At 37.3% G+C, this 16620-nt stretch overlaps 1 protein-coding gene across 1 annotated transcript; it reads left to right on the top strand.

Moving 5' to 3' along the window:
• The first annotated feature begins 944 nt into the window (after positions 1-944).
• CATSPERE (catsper channel auxiliary subunit epsilon) lies at positions 945-15521 on the top strand. Its single transcript, XM_063291558.1, has 3 exons — positions 945-1394; positions 14101-14540; positions 15462-15521. The coding sequence occupies exons 1-3, from the start codon at positions 965-967 to the stop codon at positions 15519-15521; spliced, it is 930 nt and encodes a 309-aa protein (XP_063147628.1). The 5' UTR covers positions 945-964.
• Positions 15522-16620: the final 1099 nt, after the last annotated feature.

Genomic DNA, 16620 nt, shown 5'->3' with positions numbered 1-16620 from the left:
GCTACAAGCTAGATGGCCATTGAAAAAGGTATACATAGCTGGTTTCCCAGCAGAGGCAATAGATTCCAGTGCACATCTGTCTTGCAATGATGATGTTACCTAGTAGGGTAATGAAATGTTTGCAAGCAAACAACTAAGCTCAGAGAGCATCAAGAACTCCACAGTTTAACCCTGAGTTAGTTATATATATATTCCCTTAGTTCTTGCTTAACAACTGCCCTGTTCAGTGATTGTTCAAAGTTACAGTGGTGCTGAAAAAGTAATTTTATGATTGATTCTTGCACTTAAGACTGTTGTAGTGTCCCTGCAGTCATGTTATCAAAATTCAAGTGCTTCACAACTGGTGGGTGCTTATGACTGCTGCAGCATCCTGCAGTCATGAGATCGTCATTTGCACACTTCACAGCCAGCTTCCAACAAGCAAAGTCAATGGAGAAGCTGGCAGTAAATTCGCAAGTCACAGTCACATGATGTCTCACTTACTGACCACAGGTGACTCACTTAATGACTGCAACAGGAGTGACATAAGTCAGGTGCAGTCACATGATGTTTTGCTTAACAATCACGTCACTTAGCGATGGAGTTGCCGGTCCCAGTTGTGGGTGCTAAGTGAGGACTAGCTGTATTGGATTCCACTCTGTTGTGCAGCCTGAAAGAATGGCTGCTAACTATGTGTCAGTTGAGGTCACATTGAAATGATAAATTAAACTGCTTTTTGACCAATTTATTATCTTCATAGAATTCTTCAGCAAAATTTGCTTTTTAGACCTTATGATCAGTGTTTAATTGGGGAGTAATTGAAGGCTTATAGATAAACTTTATTAGAAAGAATTAAGGAATAAATCATATTGAACAGAAACATATTCAAATACTTTATTTATAAAATTACAAGATCTAATTTTATTATTTTTTGTTTGTTTTCAGAGTATGGACAATTGAATTACCTAGCAAAACAAATGACAACATGGCAACCATCCTTGGCAAAGCAGTTACTTTTCAGGATTGTTTTGTTCTTGATACTCCTTTTAGTATTGCCCAGCCTTTATATAAATTAGGCTTGGAAACTGGAGTTTCTGTCACTCTTCCACGTGGTAGTGAAACCATAATATCATGGGCTGCATGTTATCCAGAATCAGCTGTTGTAGTGACAGATGTTGGTATCTTCCATACCAGCAATGGATTTTTAACTACAGCAGAAATAAAATTTCCTGTAGGCCTGATAGATCCTAGCATGATTCACAGCATCAAAGAAGTAGCTATTGTTTTTCCAAATGTCTTCATTCTGATTCAAAACATACTTTATGAGGCAAGTGTAGGCACCATTACCAATGTTGGAGACAACTATTTTCACCGTGTAGACATTATTGGAATACGGGCCAAAACTTGGTGTTCAGGCAAATATCCTTTGGTTGTAAGTATTTATAAAAAGTTATTTTATATTTTATTATAAAGTAAGCTCTAGTCATCCTTAAGATAAAGGCACAAGTGCTTCACATAATATACAACTAATCTATGACATCAGATCCAGGTGAACCTTTGACAGCTCTTATGGACTACATGAATTACATGAAGTGATGGATTGAATAAGATGAGTAAATTGGAATTTATATGACATAGTTACAGTGGAAAGTTGCTTTCTTTCTTGGGGAAATACTTTCCCTTAAGGATCAGATTGGCAATTTGGGGAAATTCCTCAATGCCTAAATAATAGTGGCTCAGTGTACTTTTTAATAACTTCACCTGATTTGTCTGGTTTGCCTGACACTGGAAAAAAAGCATATGGCTGCTGACATTTATGCTTCAGTAACATTTATGCTAGGATACTCCAGTGTGGTCTCCATGGTGCTGACATTGAAGACAATCCAGAAATTATGACTGATTTAAAATCGATCTGTCATGTGAAAGCCACTATAAACATATCTATTTTGAAACATTTTATGGCTGTCCTTGTTTCACCATTGAAGGTGCTGGATAGATCTTGAGAGCCCTAAGTGTTTGATGTTGGTACTGAAATTTGGTTATGCTGGGGAAGCTCTTCTCCCATTTGAACAATGTCAGTAGCAACTAGAATTTGACAATGAAGCCCTACTCTAAATAATATCAACTGTGTGTGCTCTTTATTATTATCCTCATGATTACCTATCTAGATGTCTTGCCTGTTGGTTAATTTTTGAAGATTTGAATCATGTTTTGTAATATATAGGGCTGTCCCCAGAGGAACCATCATTTGAAGCAAGTAGATTTCCTGCTATAGGTGCCCTGCCTTCATGCCTGTCCCACCCACTGACTCATTTACCTAGCTGCCTGTTGTGGCAACGACAACCCTCCTGATATCCTTTATTGGGCCAGGAAAAGCAAATGGAAGAAGTGGTACTGATGTGACAGCCAGCAAGCATGCTAGGTAGAGAGGCAGGCAGGTGCAGAAGAATTACCTAGTCCTATAATCTTTAAATAGTTAATTTATTACTTTAACTGTGATCTGTAAATATTGTAAGTTAATATCTGGAGAAGACTTAGTAGATATAATTAAGCAACAGAGAAATGCTCTGTGCTCTATGCTCTGAAACATTTCCATCTGTAGGATACCAGCAATTAAGAGTTTAATTGCTGGTACCCTACAGAATAATATTGATATTCGTACTGTGCCTTTCTTCTGACCTTTATATGATATCTATTTGGCATTTTCCATTAGCAGCATGTTGAGCTAAAATTATCCCATTATACAGTGACTGTACAGTCATGGTTAAGGTACTAGACCAGGACTGAGAGACCCAGGTTTAAATGTCCACCAGATCAAAGAATTCATTGGGTGAGTTTGGGTCAGTCACTTTATCTCAGCTCACCTTACCTCATAGGTTTGTTGTGAGTATATAATTAGATGGTTCCACATTTGCTACCTTGAACTCCTTAGCAGAAAGGTGGGAAATACATACAAGTAAATAAACTAGTCTGGCTCTGTTATTTTGGGAGCAACTATACATTATTACTTTTATTCATCGGATGGCAGCATCTTCCAGAAACTGATGCTTTAGCAAAGGGTGGTAAACCTGTGACTTTATATATATGATGAACAGGTCTGTGTGAAACAGCTTTGGTTTGCCGCAGTTAAGTGTTTCATTTAGTGAAGGCACTGTATGAGTTCATTCTCCAAGGAAAGGAATTGGAAGCTGAAACAAGACATCATCCCAACAGACCATAGATCGGTTAAGGATTTCTCTCCATTGCTGAGTTAATGTGCTATCCACCTTAACCATGCTTCTCATATGTACCTTAACATGCACAGGCAGTGAGAAAACTTCCCCAACGTATATAACCTCCATAGTAATGGCATATGCAGACAGTTAACATATGAGAAGCTACTTTAACTAGTTTATATTAGGTTAGCATTATGCAAGCAATTCTAAATAAGCAGCAAAATCCCAAACTATAATATGTATTCAGAAATTTTAAAAAGAGACATATAGAAAAAAAAATACAAGGAACTCAGATATTTAAGTCCCAAGAATGTTACTAAACATGCAGGTAGGATGTCATGTGGCCACACTGAGAATCACCGACAAGATGTGATGCAGTTGAAGGGTGAAGGTACACAGAAGTTGGGATTGTTCAGAGAGTGGTTATGTGCCTGGAGTGCAGCAGTGATGGAATACTGTCTGGCTTGATGTCCATAGTCCAAGTCTTTTATCTTTTCAAAATCCAGGCTCATTTGACCCAGACTGACTTATACTGTCATGGGATCTAGTCTGGAAACCCTCTGATTTCTGACATGGAATCTAGCATTGGCTCCTCTGAGCTTTGTGCATTCATTCCTGGCACCTTTTCACAGAGGAACTTCAAGAATGTTACATCAGCCCTTTATGTTATAGGCCAACTGTCATGGCAGCCTCAGTCTTATCTCTCATGAATATACTAGCTTTCAGGTCTCCAAGGAAAAGCTCTCCATATCTGGCATATACCTGTACAGAACCACAGAAAAGATTTAATGGAAAAGAAGCTCATGAGAGACGGTTATATATTCTAGTGAATGGAGTAGAAGCATCTTAGCAAAACAAAAAGCACAGGTCCAACATATTTACAAAAAGCACAGGCTTAACATATTTTTAATCTTATTTAACAGTAAGTATAATATATGTATTATGCAAAGTCTAAAGTAAGTACAAATCAAACCTAAAATCAGGCAGTTCCTAGTAGTAGGTGATTATTAATAGCATCTGTTCTCCTTGAATAAAGTTATGCCATGTATATGCCAGGGGAGAGCCAGTTTGCTGCAGTGGTGAAGGCACCAGCCTAGAAACCAGGAGACCATGAGTTCTAGTCCTGTCTTAGGCACAAAGTCAGCTGGGTGACCTTGGGCCAGTGATTCTCTCTCAATCCTAGGAAGAAGGCAAGGGCAAACCACTTCTGAATATCTTGCCATGAAAACTGCAGGGACTTGTCCAGGCAGTCGCCAGGAATTAAGACTGACTTGAAGGCACAAAACAAAACAAAAAGTAAAGGATGTGCTCTTTCTCCCTTTTTAAAATTTTGCTGTAGAAACTTTTGTTTGTATAATTAGAAATTCTGAAATAATTGAAGGAATACCATTAGGGGAACAAATCATAAGATTTTCTAATAGGTGTGTTAACTTTTTATATTTATAACCTGTTACCAGAAAATTCTGTTACAAATATTATTTCATTTGTACTTGTATTGGGTATCCTGTTTGGTTACTGTATAAATGGGAGTAAATCAGAATTTATGGTACAGGATTATAACAATAGATTTGACAATTATACAGACTGGAGTTTTAAGTTGTGTGCTTGGTTTACTTTGGTATAAGAATTTCCTAGAAGCTTGCTCAATCCATACATTTGAACTTATCCTTTCTTTTGGAGCAAATTAAATAATGGTCAATGGACTAGAATTTCTTTGACTATTTAGGATAGAGTACAGTAAATGAGATTAGACTGAATGTACCATGTTCCTTTTCAGCAAAGGATTGTTACCTTGCCATGGTGCTGGAGCTTGAGCACCTCAATGATGCCATGAGCTAAATCGTGAAGGGCCACCCAAGACGGGAAGGTCATGACAGAGAGGTCAAACTAAATGCGATCCCTGGGGAAGGTAATGGCAACCCACCCCAGTATTCTTGCCGTGAAAACTCAATGGATCAGTACAACCAGAGATATGTCGGTATACCATCGGAAGATGAGACCCCCAGGTCGGAAAATGGTCAAAATGCTACTGGGGAGGAACAGAGGATGAGTTCAACTAGCCCCAGATGTGATGACGCAGCTAGCTCAAAGCCGAAAGGACGGTTAGCGGCCGACGGTGCTGGTGGTGAACGGCGAATCCGATGTTCTAAGGATCAACACGCCATTGGAACCTGGAATGTAAGATCTATGAGCCAGGGCAAATTGGATGTGGTTATTGGTGAGATGTCAAGATTAAAGATAGACATTTTGGGCGTCAGTGAAGTGAAATGGACTGGAATGGGCCACTTCACATCAGATGACCCCCAGATCTACTACTGTGGACAAGAGGACCACAGAAGAAATGGAGTAGCCTTCATAATTAATAGTAAAGTGGCTAAAGCAGTGCTTGGATACAATCCAAAAAACAATAGAATGATCTCAATTTGAATTCAGGGCAAGCCATCTAACATCACAGTGATCCAAATATACGCCCGAACCACAGATGCTGAAGAAGCTGAAGTAGAGCGGTTCTATGAGGATCTGCAGCACCTACTGGACAACACGCCTAAAAGAGATGTTATTTTCATCACGGGAGACTGGAATGCTAAGGTGGGCAGTCAAATGACACCTGGAATTACAGGTAAGCATGGCCTGGGAGAACAAAACGAAGCAGGACATAGGCTGATAGAATTTTGCCAAGACAACTCACTCTGCATAACAAACACTCTCTTCCAACAACCTAGGAGATGGCTTTATACATGGACCACACAAGATGGACAACACTGAAATCAGATTGACTACATCCTTTGCAGCCAAAGGTGGTAGACATCTATACAGTCAGTAAAAACAAGACCCGGAGCTGACTGTAGTTCAGATCACGAACTACTTCTTGCACAATTTAGGATCAGACTAAAGAGATTAGAGAATACCCACAGATCAGCTAGATATGAGCTCACTAATATTCCTAAGGAATCTGCAGTGGAGGTGAAGAATCGATTTAAGGGACTGGACTTAGCAGATAGGGTCCCAGAAGAACTATGGACAGAAGTTCACAACGTTGTCCAGGAGGCGGCAACAAAATACATCCCAAAGAAAGAGAAAACCAAGAAGGCAAAGTGGCTGTCTGCTGAGACACTAGAAGTAGCCCAAGAAAGAAGGAAAGCAAAAGGCAACACTGATAGGGGGAGATATGCTCAATTAAATGCAAAATTCCATAGATTAGCCAGAAGAGATAAGGAATTACTTTTAAACAAGCAATGCGTGGAAGTGGAAGAAGACAATAGAATAGGAAGGACAAGAGACCTCTTCCAGAAAATTAGAAACATTGGAGGTAAATTCCAGGCAAAAATGGGTATGATCAAAAACAAAGATGGTAAGGACTTAACAGAAGAAGAAGAGATCAAGAAAAGGTGGCAAGAATATACAGAAGACCTGTATAGGAAGGATAACAATATCGGAGATAGCTTTGACGGTGTGATCAGTGAGCTAGAGCCAGGCATCCTGAAGAGTGAGGTTGAATGGGCCTTAAGAAGCATTGCTAATAACAAGGCAGCAGGAGACGATGGTATCCCAGCTGAATTGTTCAAAATCTTGCGAGATGATGCTGTGAAGATACATGCTATATGCCAGCAAATTTGGAAAACAGAAGAATGGCCATCAGACTGGAAAAAATCAACTTATATCCCCATACCAAACAAGGGGTACACTAAAGAATGTTCAAACTATCGAACAGTGGCACTCATTTCACATGCCAGTAAGGTAATGCTCAAGATCCTGCAAGGTAGACTTCAGCAATTCATGGAGCGAGAATTGCCAGATGTACAAGCTGGGTTTAGAAAAGGCAGAGGAACTAGGGACCAAATTGCCAATATCCGCTGGATAATGGAAAAAGCCAGGGAGTTTCAGGAAAACATCTATTTCTGTTTTATTGACTATTCTAAAGCCTTTGACTGTGTGGACCATAACAAATTGTGGCAAGTTCTTAGCAGTATGGGGATACCAAGTCATCTTGTCTGCCTCCTGAGGAATCTGTATAACGACCAAGTAGCAACGGTAAGAACAGACGACGGAACAACGGACTGGTTTAAGATTGGGAAAGGAGTACGGCAGGGTTGTATACTCTCACCCTACCTATTCAACTTGTACGCAGAACACATCATGCGACGTGCTGGGCTTGAGGAATCCAAAGCTGGAGTTAAAATCACTGGAAGAAGCATTAACAATCTCAGATATGCAGATGATACCACTTGGATGGCTGAAAGCAAAGAGGAACTGAGGAGCCTTATGATGAAGGTGAAAGAAGAAAGTGCAAAAGCTGGCTTGCAGCTAAACCTCAAAAAAAAAACCAAGATTATGGCAACCAGCTTGATTGATAACTGGCAAATAGAGGGAGAAAACGTAGAGGCAGTGAAAGACTTTGTATTTCTAGGTGCGAAGATTACTGCAGATGCTGACTGCGGGCAGGAAATCAGAAGACGCTTAATCCTTGGGAGAAGAGCAATGACAAATCTCAATAAAATAGTCAAGAGCAGAGACATCACACTGACAGCAAAGGTCCGCATAGTTAAAGCAATAGTAGTAACAGTCCCAGTAGTAACATATGGCTGCGAGAGCTGGACCATAAGGAAGGCTGAGAGAAGGAAGATAGATGCTTTGGAACTGTGGTGTTGGAGGAAAATTCTGAGTGCCTTGGACTGCAAGAAGATCAAACCAGTTCATACTCCAAGAAATAAAGCCAGACTTCTCACCTGAGGGAATGATTTTAAAGGCAAAACTGAAATACTTTGGCCACATAATGAGAAGACAGGACACCCTGGAGACGATGATGATGCTAGGGAGAGTGGAAGGCAAAAGGAAGAGGGGCCAACCAAGGGCAAGATGGATGGATGATATTCTAGAGGTGACGGACTCTTCCCTGGGGGAGCTGGGGGTGTTGACCAACAGGAGGCTCTGGCGTGGGCTGGTCCGTGAAGTCACGAAGAGTCGGAAGCGACTGAACAAATAAACTACAACAAAAAAGTCTGTGACATCTTTCCTCCCTATAGAATAGAATTCATCGTATTTTGTAAAGGGTTGTAAAAGTACATCCTCAAAGCACTTAGAATACAAAGTCAATAGTCCATCTGGTGCAGACACCTTTCCTGGTTTACTCTTTTTAATTGCTTCTGAAACTTCTCTTATCATTATAGATCCATTCATTATTTGTCTTTGTTCTTCTGTAATTGTTGGTAAATTTTGTTTTCTAAGATAGTAATCTATTTTCTCTAACGGAATATCATGCCCTTTATACAAATTAGAATAATATTGATAAAAATGTTTTTGTATGGCCACATTATCCATTAATACAGTATCTCCCTCTGTTAATTTCAATATCATTTTCTTTTTCTCTTCACAATTTATAAGCCAGCCATTTCTTTGGTTTATTCACAAATTCAAAATTACTATGCTTTTCATACTTCAATTTTATTTCCATTTCTGTTATTGTTAACATAGGTAACTGTTGCTGTAAAATCTTGATTTGCTGGGAGATACTTGTATTTCCTGAGGAGTTCCTTAATTATTCTTCTTTTCTTTTTATTTCATCCAAAATAAATAGTTGTATGAAATAATCATCTTGTATGAAATAACCTCTGGTAAAAGCTTTACTTGCATCCCAAACCATTCTGAAATCAGTACCTTTGTCTAAATTATTTTCAAAACATTCTTTTAATTTCTTTTTACAATCCTGACCTTTCTGTAACAATGCTTCATTTAGTCTTCATCTGAAAGAAAGATATTTTCTTTTATAAACCAGACTCACAGGATTATGATATGAAAAAGTCTGGTAGAATCCCTACCTTAGACATTTTAGTAGCCAAGTCACTTGCAATCCAAATCATATCTATTCTTGAAAAAGATCTGTGTCTTCCTGAAAAATAGATGTACTCCCTGGAACTACCATTCTTCTCTGTCCATACATCAATCAACCCTAAATTGCCCATTAAATCAAAGAAAACTTATGGTAATTTACCCTATTTTAATATTTTTCTCAGAAGTCCTGTCCAGTTGGGAGGAAACTACTCCATTCCAATTCCCCATCAAACACCAACTTTCATAAGAAAAGTCCATTAGCCTCTCCATATGTTGTTTATAAAAAGTCACTTTTATCTTCATTTGGGGCATCAACTCCCAGGACCATGATTTTAACTCCATATAATATAATGTCTACTCCAACAAACCTGCCACGATCATCAGTTAATACAAGTTCTGGGTTTAGTTGAGGATTAATATACAAAACAACTCCATTTCTCTTTTTAATATCTGCTGAAATAAATTCTTTGCCCAAAGATTTATAGGTCAAATATTTTATATCATTTTTTCCTGATATGGAGACAAATAATACCTTGCTTTAATTTTTTCAAATAATGAAAATTTCCCCCCTCTTTTGAGGAGCATTTGTGCCATTTATATTCCATGTTAAACATTTGTAATCCATACTCAGTCCAAAAACTTAGAAAAGTCCATACCTGTAGCTCCCAATTCCATATCATCTTTTCTGGATTCTTCTGTTGTGGCTCTTGTGCAGTTCCCTCTAAAACCTACATTTCCATCTCTTCCAATTCTCCTTTATATCCTTCTAAAAAATCTCTTGCCTTCTGGACAAAATTCAGTCTAAATCTTTGCTGTTTAAAAGTAAAAATCATATGTTCCAATTTATCCCATCAAAATGGGATCTTTTTCTGTTTTAATTTTTCAGCTAAGAAGGAGTATTCTTTTCTCTTGTGCAAAATTCTAATAGGAATCTATTTCAAAACAATTATGTCAGTATTATCCACTTTCAATCTTGTATTAAAATGCTGCTGCAGGACTTGGTCCCTTGTCTTCTTTCTAACAAAATGCACTGAAATATCGCTAGGGACATTCCTCATTCTGGCAAATCTGGAATTTATTCTATGAATTTTATCAGTTTCTGCCTACATATCTCCCTCTTCCAGATCCAAAACATTTGCCAAAACATTAATAAGCTGCTCTCTAATATTTTCATCTGGAACCTCTGGAACCACTCTAAATCTCAAACAAAATTCTTTCAATTTCAGTAAAGCCAGATTATCCGATACTCTTTCCAACTCTCTGCCTTGAACCTCTGTCTTACTCTTTAAAATTTCCACTCCGTCATTAATTTGTTTTACCTCTCCAGATATTGGCTTTATAGAATTTTCCATTTTTTTAACATCTTCTCTTAACTCCTCTCTCAATTTTACAAATCTGTAATCCATTTTCTTAAAGCATCCATTTTATTTCCCATCTGATCAAATTTATTTCCCATTTGTTCAAAAAAATCTCTGAAGCATATGTTGTGTAACTTTTTTCCATAGGTTGTTCTAGCGAGCCCCTCCTGCCCTCTCTTGCCATTTTTCTAGTAGCCATTTTTAATCTAAAAGTGAAGATGTCTCAAGCAGGCAAAATAAAAAGACAAGCCTCTCCTTTTTTCCCCTTATTATTTTCTTGTTTCAAACACTTTTTAGTTAAGTACTGTAGTTCTCAGTAACTTCAGCTACAACAGGCATCACATCTCCATGGCAACTAAACGTCACTGTCTGATTCTTTACCTTATCTTTCTTATGCAGATTCTGCCAATTACATGCAGTCATTGAGGATAAACAAGGAACATTCCCATGCTGGGCTAGCCTCTTTAACAGGCTTAGTGAGCCAAAGCACTTTCATCAAACATAAAAATGATAAAAATAGAAATAGAAAAATAAGAAAAAAAAGACTGTCCCTTTGTCTGTTTTAAACTTTCTTATATCTTCTCTTAATTAAGCTTTTTGCAAATAGTTCTTGAATCTTTAAATCAAAGCCTCTTTGTCTCTCTTTCTCTCTTCCCCCCCCTTTTTTTTGTAATCTTGAAAGAAGATTTTACTCACCACAGGAATCTTATCTTTGCCTCAGAGGAAATCTCTCTTAATCTGTAATTAATTACATCCCAAAGTGATTAAGAAGTGGGGGAAGCAGGGTTTTAATGTCTGTATTGGCTCCACCACAGTTAGGAGTATAGATGGAATTCCAGGATTCCCGACAGCTCAACTCCTGAGCCAGCTGTAAAAACTTTTCTGTTTCTGCAGTTAACTCAGAAGGAACTACCATCTGGAGCCCATATAGTTTATCTCACAATCTCCCTTTGATCCAGGGAGATTGCACTGGGCAGAATCTGCCTCCCAGCCAGCATTCTCAGCTGCAGTGGCTCTCTCTGCCTTCAGAGACCATCAACCCACCATGATTCCCCACTGGAAGCCTTAATTTGATTAACTTCTGAATATGAAGCTGGCTAGACTCCCATACTTGTGAATGTACTGATACCAGAATTTTCAAAAAAAGCAGAATTGCAATTATGTTAATATGAAACTGCTTTTCTTCTCATGGTCTATATGGTTCACACTTGTGGTTCTCAGTCACTGTTATGAAGTCACCATAAACTACATAACTTGTGTAAGAGTTTATATGCTATTACATATAGATTTCTTTTCATTAATCTTTTCACATTGCTTGATGTATCTGTTTTAGTATGAAATAATCTATATAGCTACACAGAGGTACACTGAAGACAAGTGTACATAGAACCAAAATGTAAACAAACATCTGTTGATAATTAAGATAACGTGACTATATTCTCTCAATTTGGCAAATGCTTTTCTTATTAGAATAGCAATTCCATTGTCAGGCATGCTTGAGTTAGGCAAGGTTGAACCCTGTACTCTTATCAGTTCCTAATATCATAGACAGTATGGTATAATTTCATGTTTGTGAAATTGCAAATACTTTATGGACCACTAGAAGAATAACAACTGTATGTAAGTGCAAAATGTTTTTCTCTGGTTCTGACCCTCCTTGTGTAAACTGCAAATATATTAATTCATGATACCAACTGTTAATTTTTAATGAATATTTTATAACACAGTTTAATCTTGGATTGTATTATTTGTAAAGTTTGGAAAAATTATTTTCATAAGTTTGTTTTCCTTCAGGAGAGAAGATTAAGTGAAATAATTATATGGTCAGAAGAAGACATTTTTCTTGGATATTCTGAGGATGAGTTTTCTCTATTGACAAATACTGAACAGTTAAGAAGAGAACTAAGTTTAGAAATAACTGTTAATCTATTAATAGTATCTGCTTGCTACGACTCACGCACTGCTACAGTTGCAGTACTGCTGGAATGCACTGGGTGTTTCAGCCAAAAGATATTATACATGGCTGCCTATAACGAAGATACAGCTCAATGGATCTTGAAAGACTTTATCCTAGGTTTACCCACTGCTGGTGCCATACATATGGAAGCCATACTTTCAGCATTAAGTTCCATGGTATTATGGGATAATGACACAGTTTTTTATACTTACGACAAAAATAGCCAGTATGGTTATCTTGAGATATCTGGTACAAAAGAGAAATTTTCAGCAGTATCTGAAGGTTCTACGATTCATCAAATGATTATTGGTTAAGTATATTATGTTTTAATAAAAAATATTAAACAGAGCTGATCACCCTCCAAATAGCAAAGTTTCAAACCTTTTAGAGATTTAATGATTAATGACAGAATTTTAAATTGTGCCCAAAGTGAAGTGCAGCTGTTACAATAGGCTGTTTGAAGAACCTAGTCAATAAGAGAGTTTGGTAGCCCTAATGTGAATAGGGCTGAGGAGATGAAGATTGGTAAGTGGGGGCTGTTACAGCTGTATGGTGGATAGGGGACCAAGAGCGGAACCATTGGTTGGCTTGTTCCTGGAAGAGTAAGCAGACGTGGCATGTATTACTGAAACCTGGCTGGGTGAGGAAGGGTGACCTTGGCTTTCAGAATTTCAGGTGTTTCAGCAGCTGTGATAGAAGAGAAGGAAAGTGGGGATGATCCTCTATGAGACCTCGGCTGTTACCATAGGTCCTGCTTTACAGGTAGTTCAGTGCAAGTGTACATCTGAGGTTGAGCTCCAGAGACAAGCAAGAGATTCTGGTGGTGGATAGCCCACTCAGCTGCCCAGCACCATCCCTTCCTGTGCTTCTGGATCTCATCTCAGGACTAGTGTTGGGAATCCTTTGTGTTATTAGTGCTGGGGAACTTCAGTCACTATGCTGAGATTGGATATATAATGAGATTGGATACAGCTCAGGAGGTCATCATCACATTGTCCCAGTTGTCAAGTGTCCAGTATTTCCTATGATCAAAAGAATTGCTATGCCACCATTTCAGTTTCTCCTAATGGTGGATTCTTGCTAGCCTAGGAGGCATAAATCTCTAATCTCCTGGAATTCACTGTGGATGCCAAAACTGGTCCTTCAGTTAGTAGAGTAAAGTGATGTAATTTAGGCAGCATAGTGAAGAAAGACAGGATAAAGATAAAAATTTATTCTGGAATGATACCGGACTTTTGTCATAGGAGAGGGATACTGTTTGGGTTTGGCTTCAGACAGCAACATTTTTGTGGCTGTCTGACATTCAAGAGAGAGCTACATTCTGATAGTATAACCTAATAAAATAAATCTGTTTATATAAAAAATAAATGTGGTGAAGAGCTTAAAGATAAAACTGAGAAACCAAAATGAGCCCCTTGTCAGCTGAGAAGGTTATTGTGTGAAGTGGCCAATGGTACTTTTCTCAACTTAGTATGCCTCTCAGAGTTATGACAACCAAAAGAATTAAATAACTTACCATGAGTTTTTTAAAAGAAAGTGACTTAAAATAAGAAGAATAATGAGATGTACTTGGAGTAAAAAAGATTATGTATGTTTACTGAAATCATGAATGTTTGCTGGACGGTAAGTTCCTGTGTACTCAGCGATGCTTACTCTACTTTAAGTATGTTTGAAATTACAGTATCAAGACATAGAACTTTTATAGGAAATTATTTTATTTATCTAGAAATATACTTAATATTGTATTCTTCTTCTTTTCCAGATTACAGTGGAAATGCCATAATAAAGCTGAAAAATAATGCTCTGTTTTTCTTCAAATTTCAAACAACAGATGTTGTAAAGCTTACTGCTTGGGAAAATAATCTTACACGTTTTATTTTTTATTTTAATCCTTCTGGAGATATGTATTTACTGACAATCAATAACACAAATATAAACCGCAAGGTATACCCATTGAATTTAGAAGTGCTTAGTGCTGCATCAAAATTGAACGAAGTTTGCCCATACATATCATTTGAACACAATTTGAATCTTGATATTCATTATATAGACAGGAGAGAAAATGTGACATTTTGGGGTCAGATAGTATTTTTGGAAAATCTGGGTTTATCAACGGATGTTAAAATTTACAGGCCAGAACTGTTGTTGACTGAAATCCATATTAATTATGAAATAGCTCGTGGAATCTGCACTAAGAATAAGGTGAGTGCTTTCTACACAGAGTATCATTATTTTCTTCTTCTTGTTACCATTCTTACATGAACCAGACTGAATAATGGGGCATTTATGTTTTCTATATTTTTTTCTGAAATTCCCATCTTCCATTCAAACTTTATCTTTTGTTTATCTTTATTGGGAAAGTTTGTGCAGATCACTGTATGCAAAAATCCCCAAACAAAAAAATAATGAAACCAGAAATTAGAATTTAGGTGGGGAAAAAAACACTGTAAAGGTCTGTTTATTAAACAAGCATATAACAATACAGTATATAGTATCACACAAATATTAAAAGCTTATGCTTTATTCTATAAAATATTTTCCACCTATAACCAAACATTTCAAAACAAATGTCACTGGTTAATGGTCTACTATAAGATTAAAACAACAAAATGTTTTAAGAATATTTGCAGATGTAATCTATAAGGCCAATAATACATTTTAAAAAATCAGAACTCATCTGTAGACTTTGAATCCTATATTCAGAACTTAGTGATGCATTCAGAACATAAATACCTATTATATGTGGCCACTTGCACAAATCCAATGCTGCTGAGCGTTTTCAAGATCAGCCATGATCAGATAGGTCTGATCTGCTATGACTCACCTCAAAATGCAATATACAATTTTAAAATAATATTTAGATAAAGAGATAATGCCATATCTGTTGGAGGAAGCATTCTGGGCTGAAGCACATATAAATTATATATTTGATATAGCTCATGTAACTTGTTTTCTATATTTTGTTTATTAAGTTTTATAAAAGTTTTTGCCTGCCTTAAACCAACAAGAATAAAGATTTCCTGTATGTTTTATACCACTTTCTCCTAATGTATGTTTATTAGAAATTCAGAGGACGGTAATATAGTCTACTTTACTGATGTATTTATCTGTTGTTCTTCATAGACTGTCACATTTTATGAAGCAAGGGATACCAGCCTGTATGATTATCAAGAAGAACTGTAAGTACTTAGCAATTTAGTAATATAGAAACAATAATTTAGAAGAATCAATACACTATTCACACTTGAAGATATCAAAGCTTTTTGTTTTTAACATAATCCAGTACTGTACTGTCATGTTCTAGGCTCATAGGATCCAGGCCAGGGTTTAGTTTATTCTTGTTGATTCCAGAACAGGTCTATTGGGATTCCAAAAGGGGGAACAAAGAGAAGTGAGAAAGTTAAAAGGTTATAGCCAGCTTGCAGAGAGTTCCATTAGTGATTTAATAAACATGATGGATCTTTGATTATTGCTGATGCCAAAGCACTCTACAGGTAATAAGGAGTACAGTTGGACACAATTTCCTGTAAACGCTGCATACCTGCACTTTTGTTTTGTTTTGTTTCTCTCTTGTTTTTTGAGCAAGAAACAGCCCTGCATATCTCAAAAAAGTTGGAGGCACTACTCCTGTGCACAGATTTCAATATGCCTTGTCCTGAATTCGCAGTTTATGACTCATTTTCAGCTACCAGAGCACATTGGAGATACTGGGTGTAAAAGCTGTAAAATCTCTAGTGATGGGAGAAGATAATTTTATGAAGAAGCAAACTGGTCTCTTTTATTTTGCAAGGGAAGAAGTATACTAGATTTTCAAAACTTTGCCAAACAATTTGCTAAATAAATTACATAAATTTGCTAAATGAATAGATTCTAATTACAACAAAGGGAAGGAAGCCCTAACAAAATATTTCAAGCCACTTCAGTACATGGATTTTGAGTAACATATGTTGCCCCAAGTCCACCAGCAGGACATGTTCCCCGCTCCCTGCTCCCATGGATGCATTTCATTCCCAAGTGTAAACAGGGCCTTATCCTCAACCAGAGGTATTCCGAGACAAAATAAGAACATCTGAGGTTTGTCAGGAACTGTTCCCATTTTAATCCCAATCTTTATAGCTCATATTTCACACTAGTTACCAATCAGTTACGATTTTTAGAACTTGTATTAATTTTGACCACCAGCTTGCACCAAGTTGCATACACACTTTGCCTGATATGCACTAAGTAGATATGCATTTGTACTTCATTGCTTGGAGGTACTGTTGATCACTTTGCACTGATT

Source organism: Candoia aspera, chromosome 1 (assembly GCF_035149785.1).
Source record: "Candoia aspera isolate rCanAsp1 chromosome 1, rCanAsp1.hap2, whole genome shotgun sequence".
Classification (NCBI taxonomy): Eukaryota; Metazoa; Chordata; class Lepidosauria; order Squamata; family Boidae; genus Candoia; species Candoia aspera.
The sequence above is the reverse complement of the archived record's forward strand: the minus strand, read 5'-3'. Positions and strand labels throughout refer to the sequence as shown.

Coding starts and splice junctions, on each gene's coding strand:
- CATSPERE (XM_063291558.1), top strand. CDS start 965: ATGGCAACCATCCTTGGCAAAGCAGTTACTTTTCAGGATTGTTTTGTT. Junction 1,395..14,100: donor GGCCAAAACTTGGTGTTCAG/GCAAATATCCTT, acceptor CTTCTTTTCCAG/ATTACAGTGGAAATGCCATA. Junction 14,541..15,461: donor GAATCTGCACTAAGAATAAG/GTGAGTGCTTTC, acceptor TGTTCTTCATAG/ACTGTCACATTTTATGAAGC.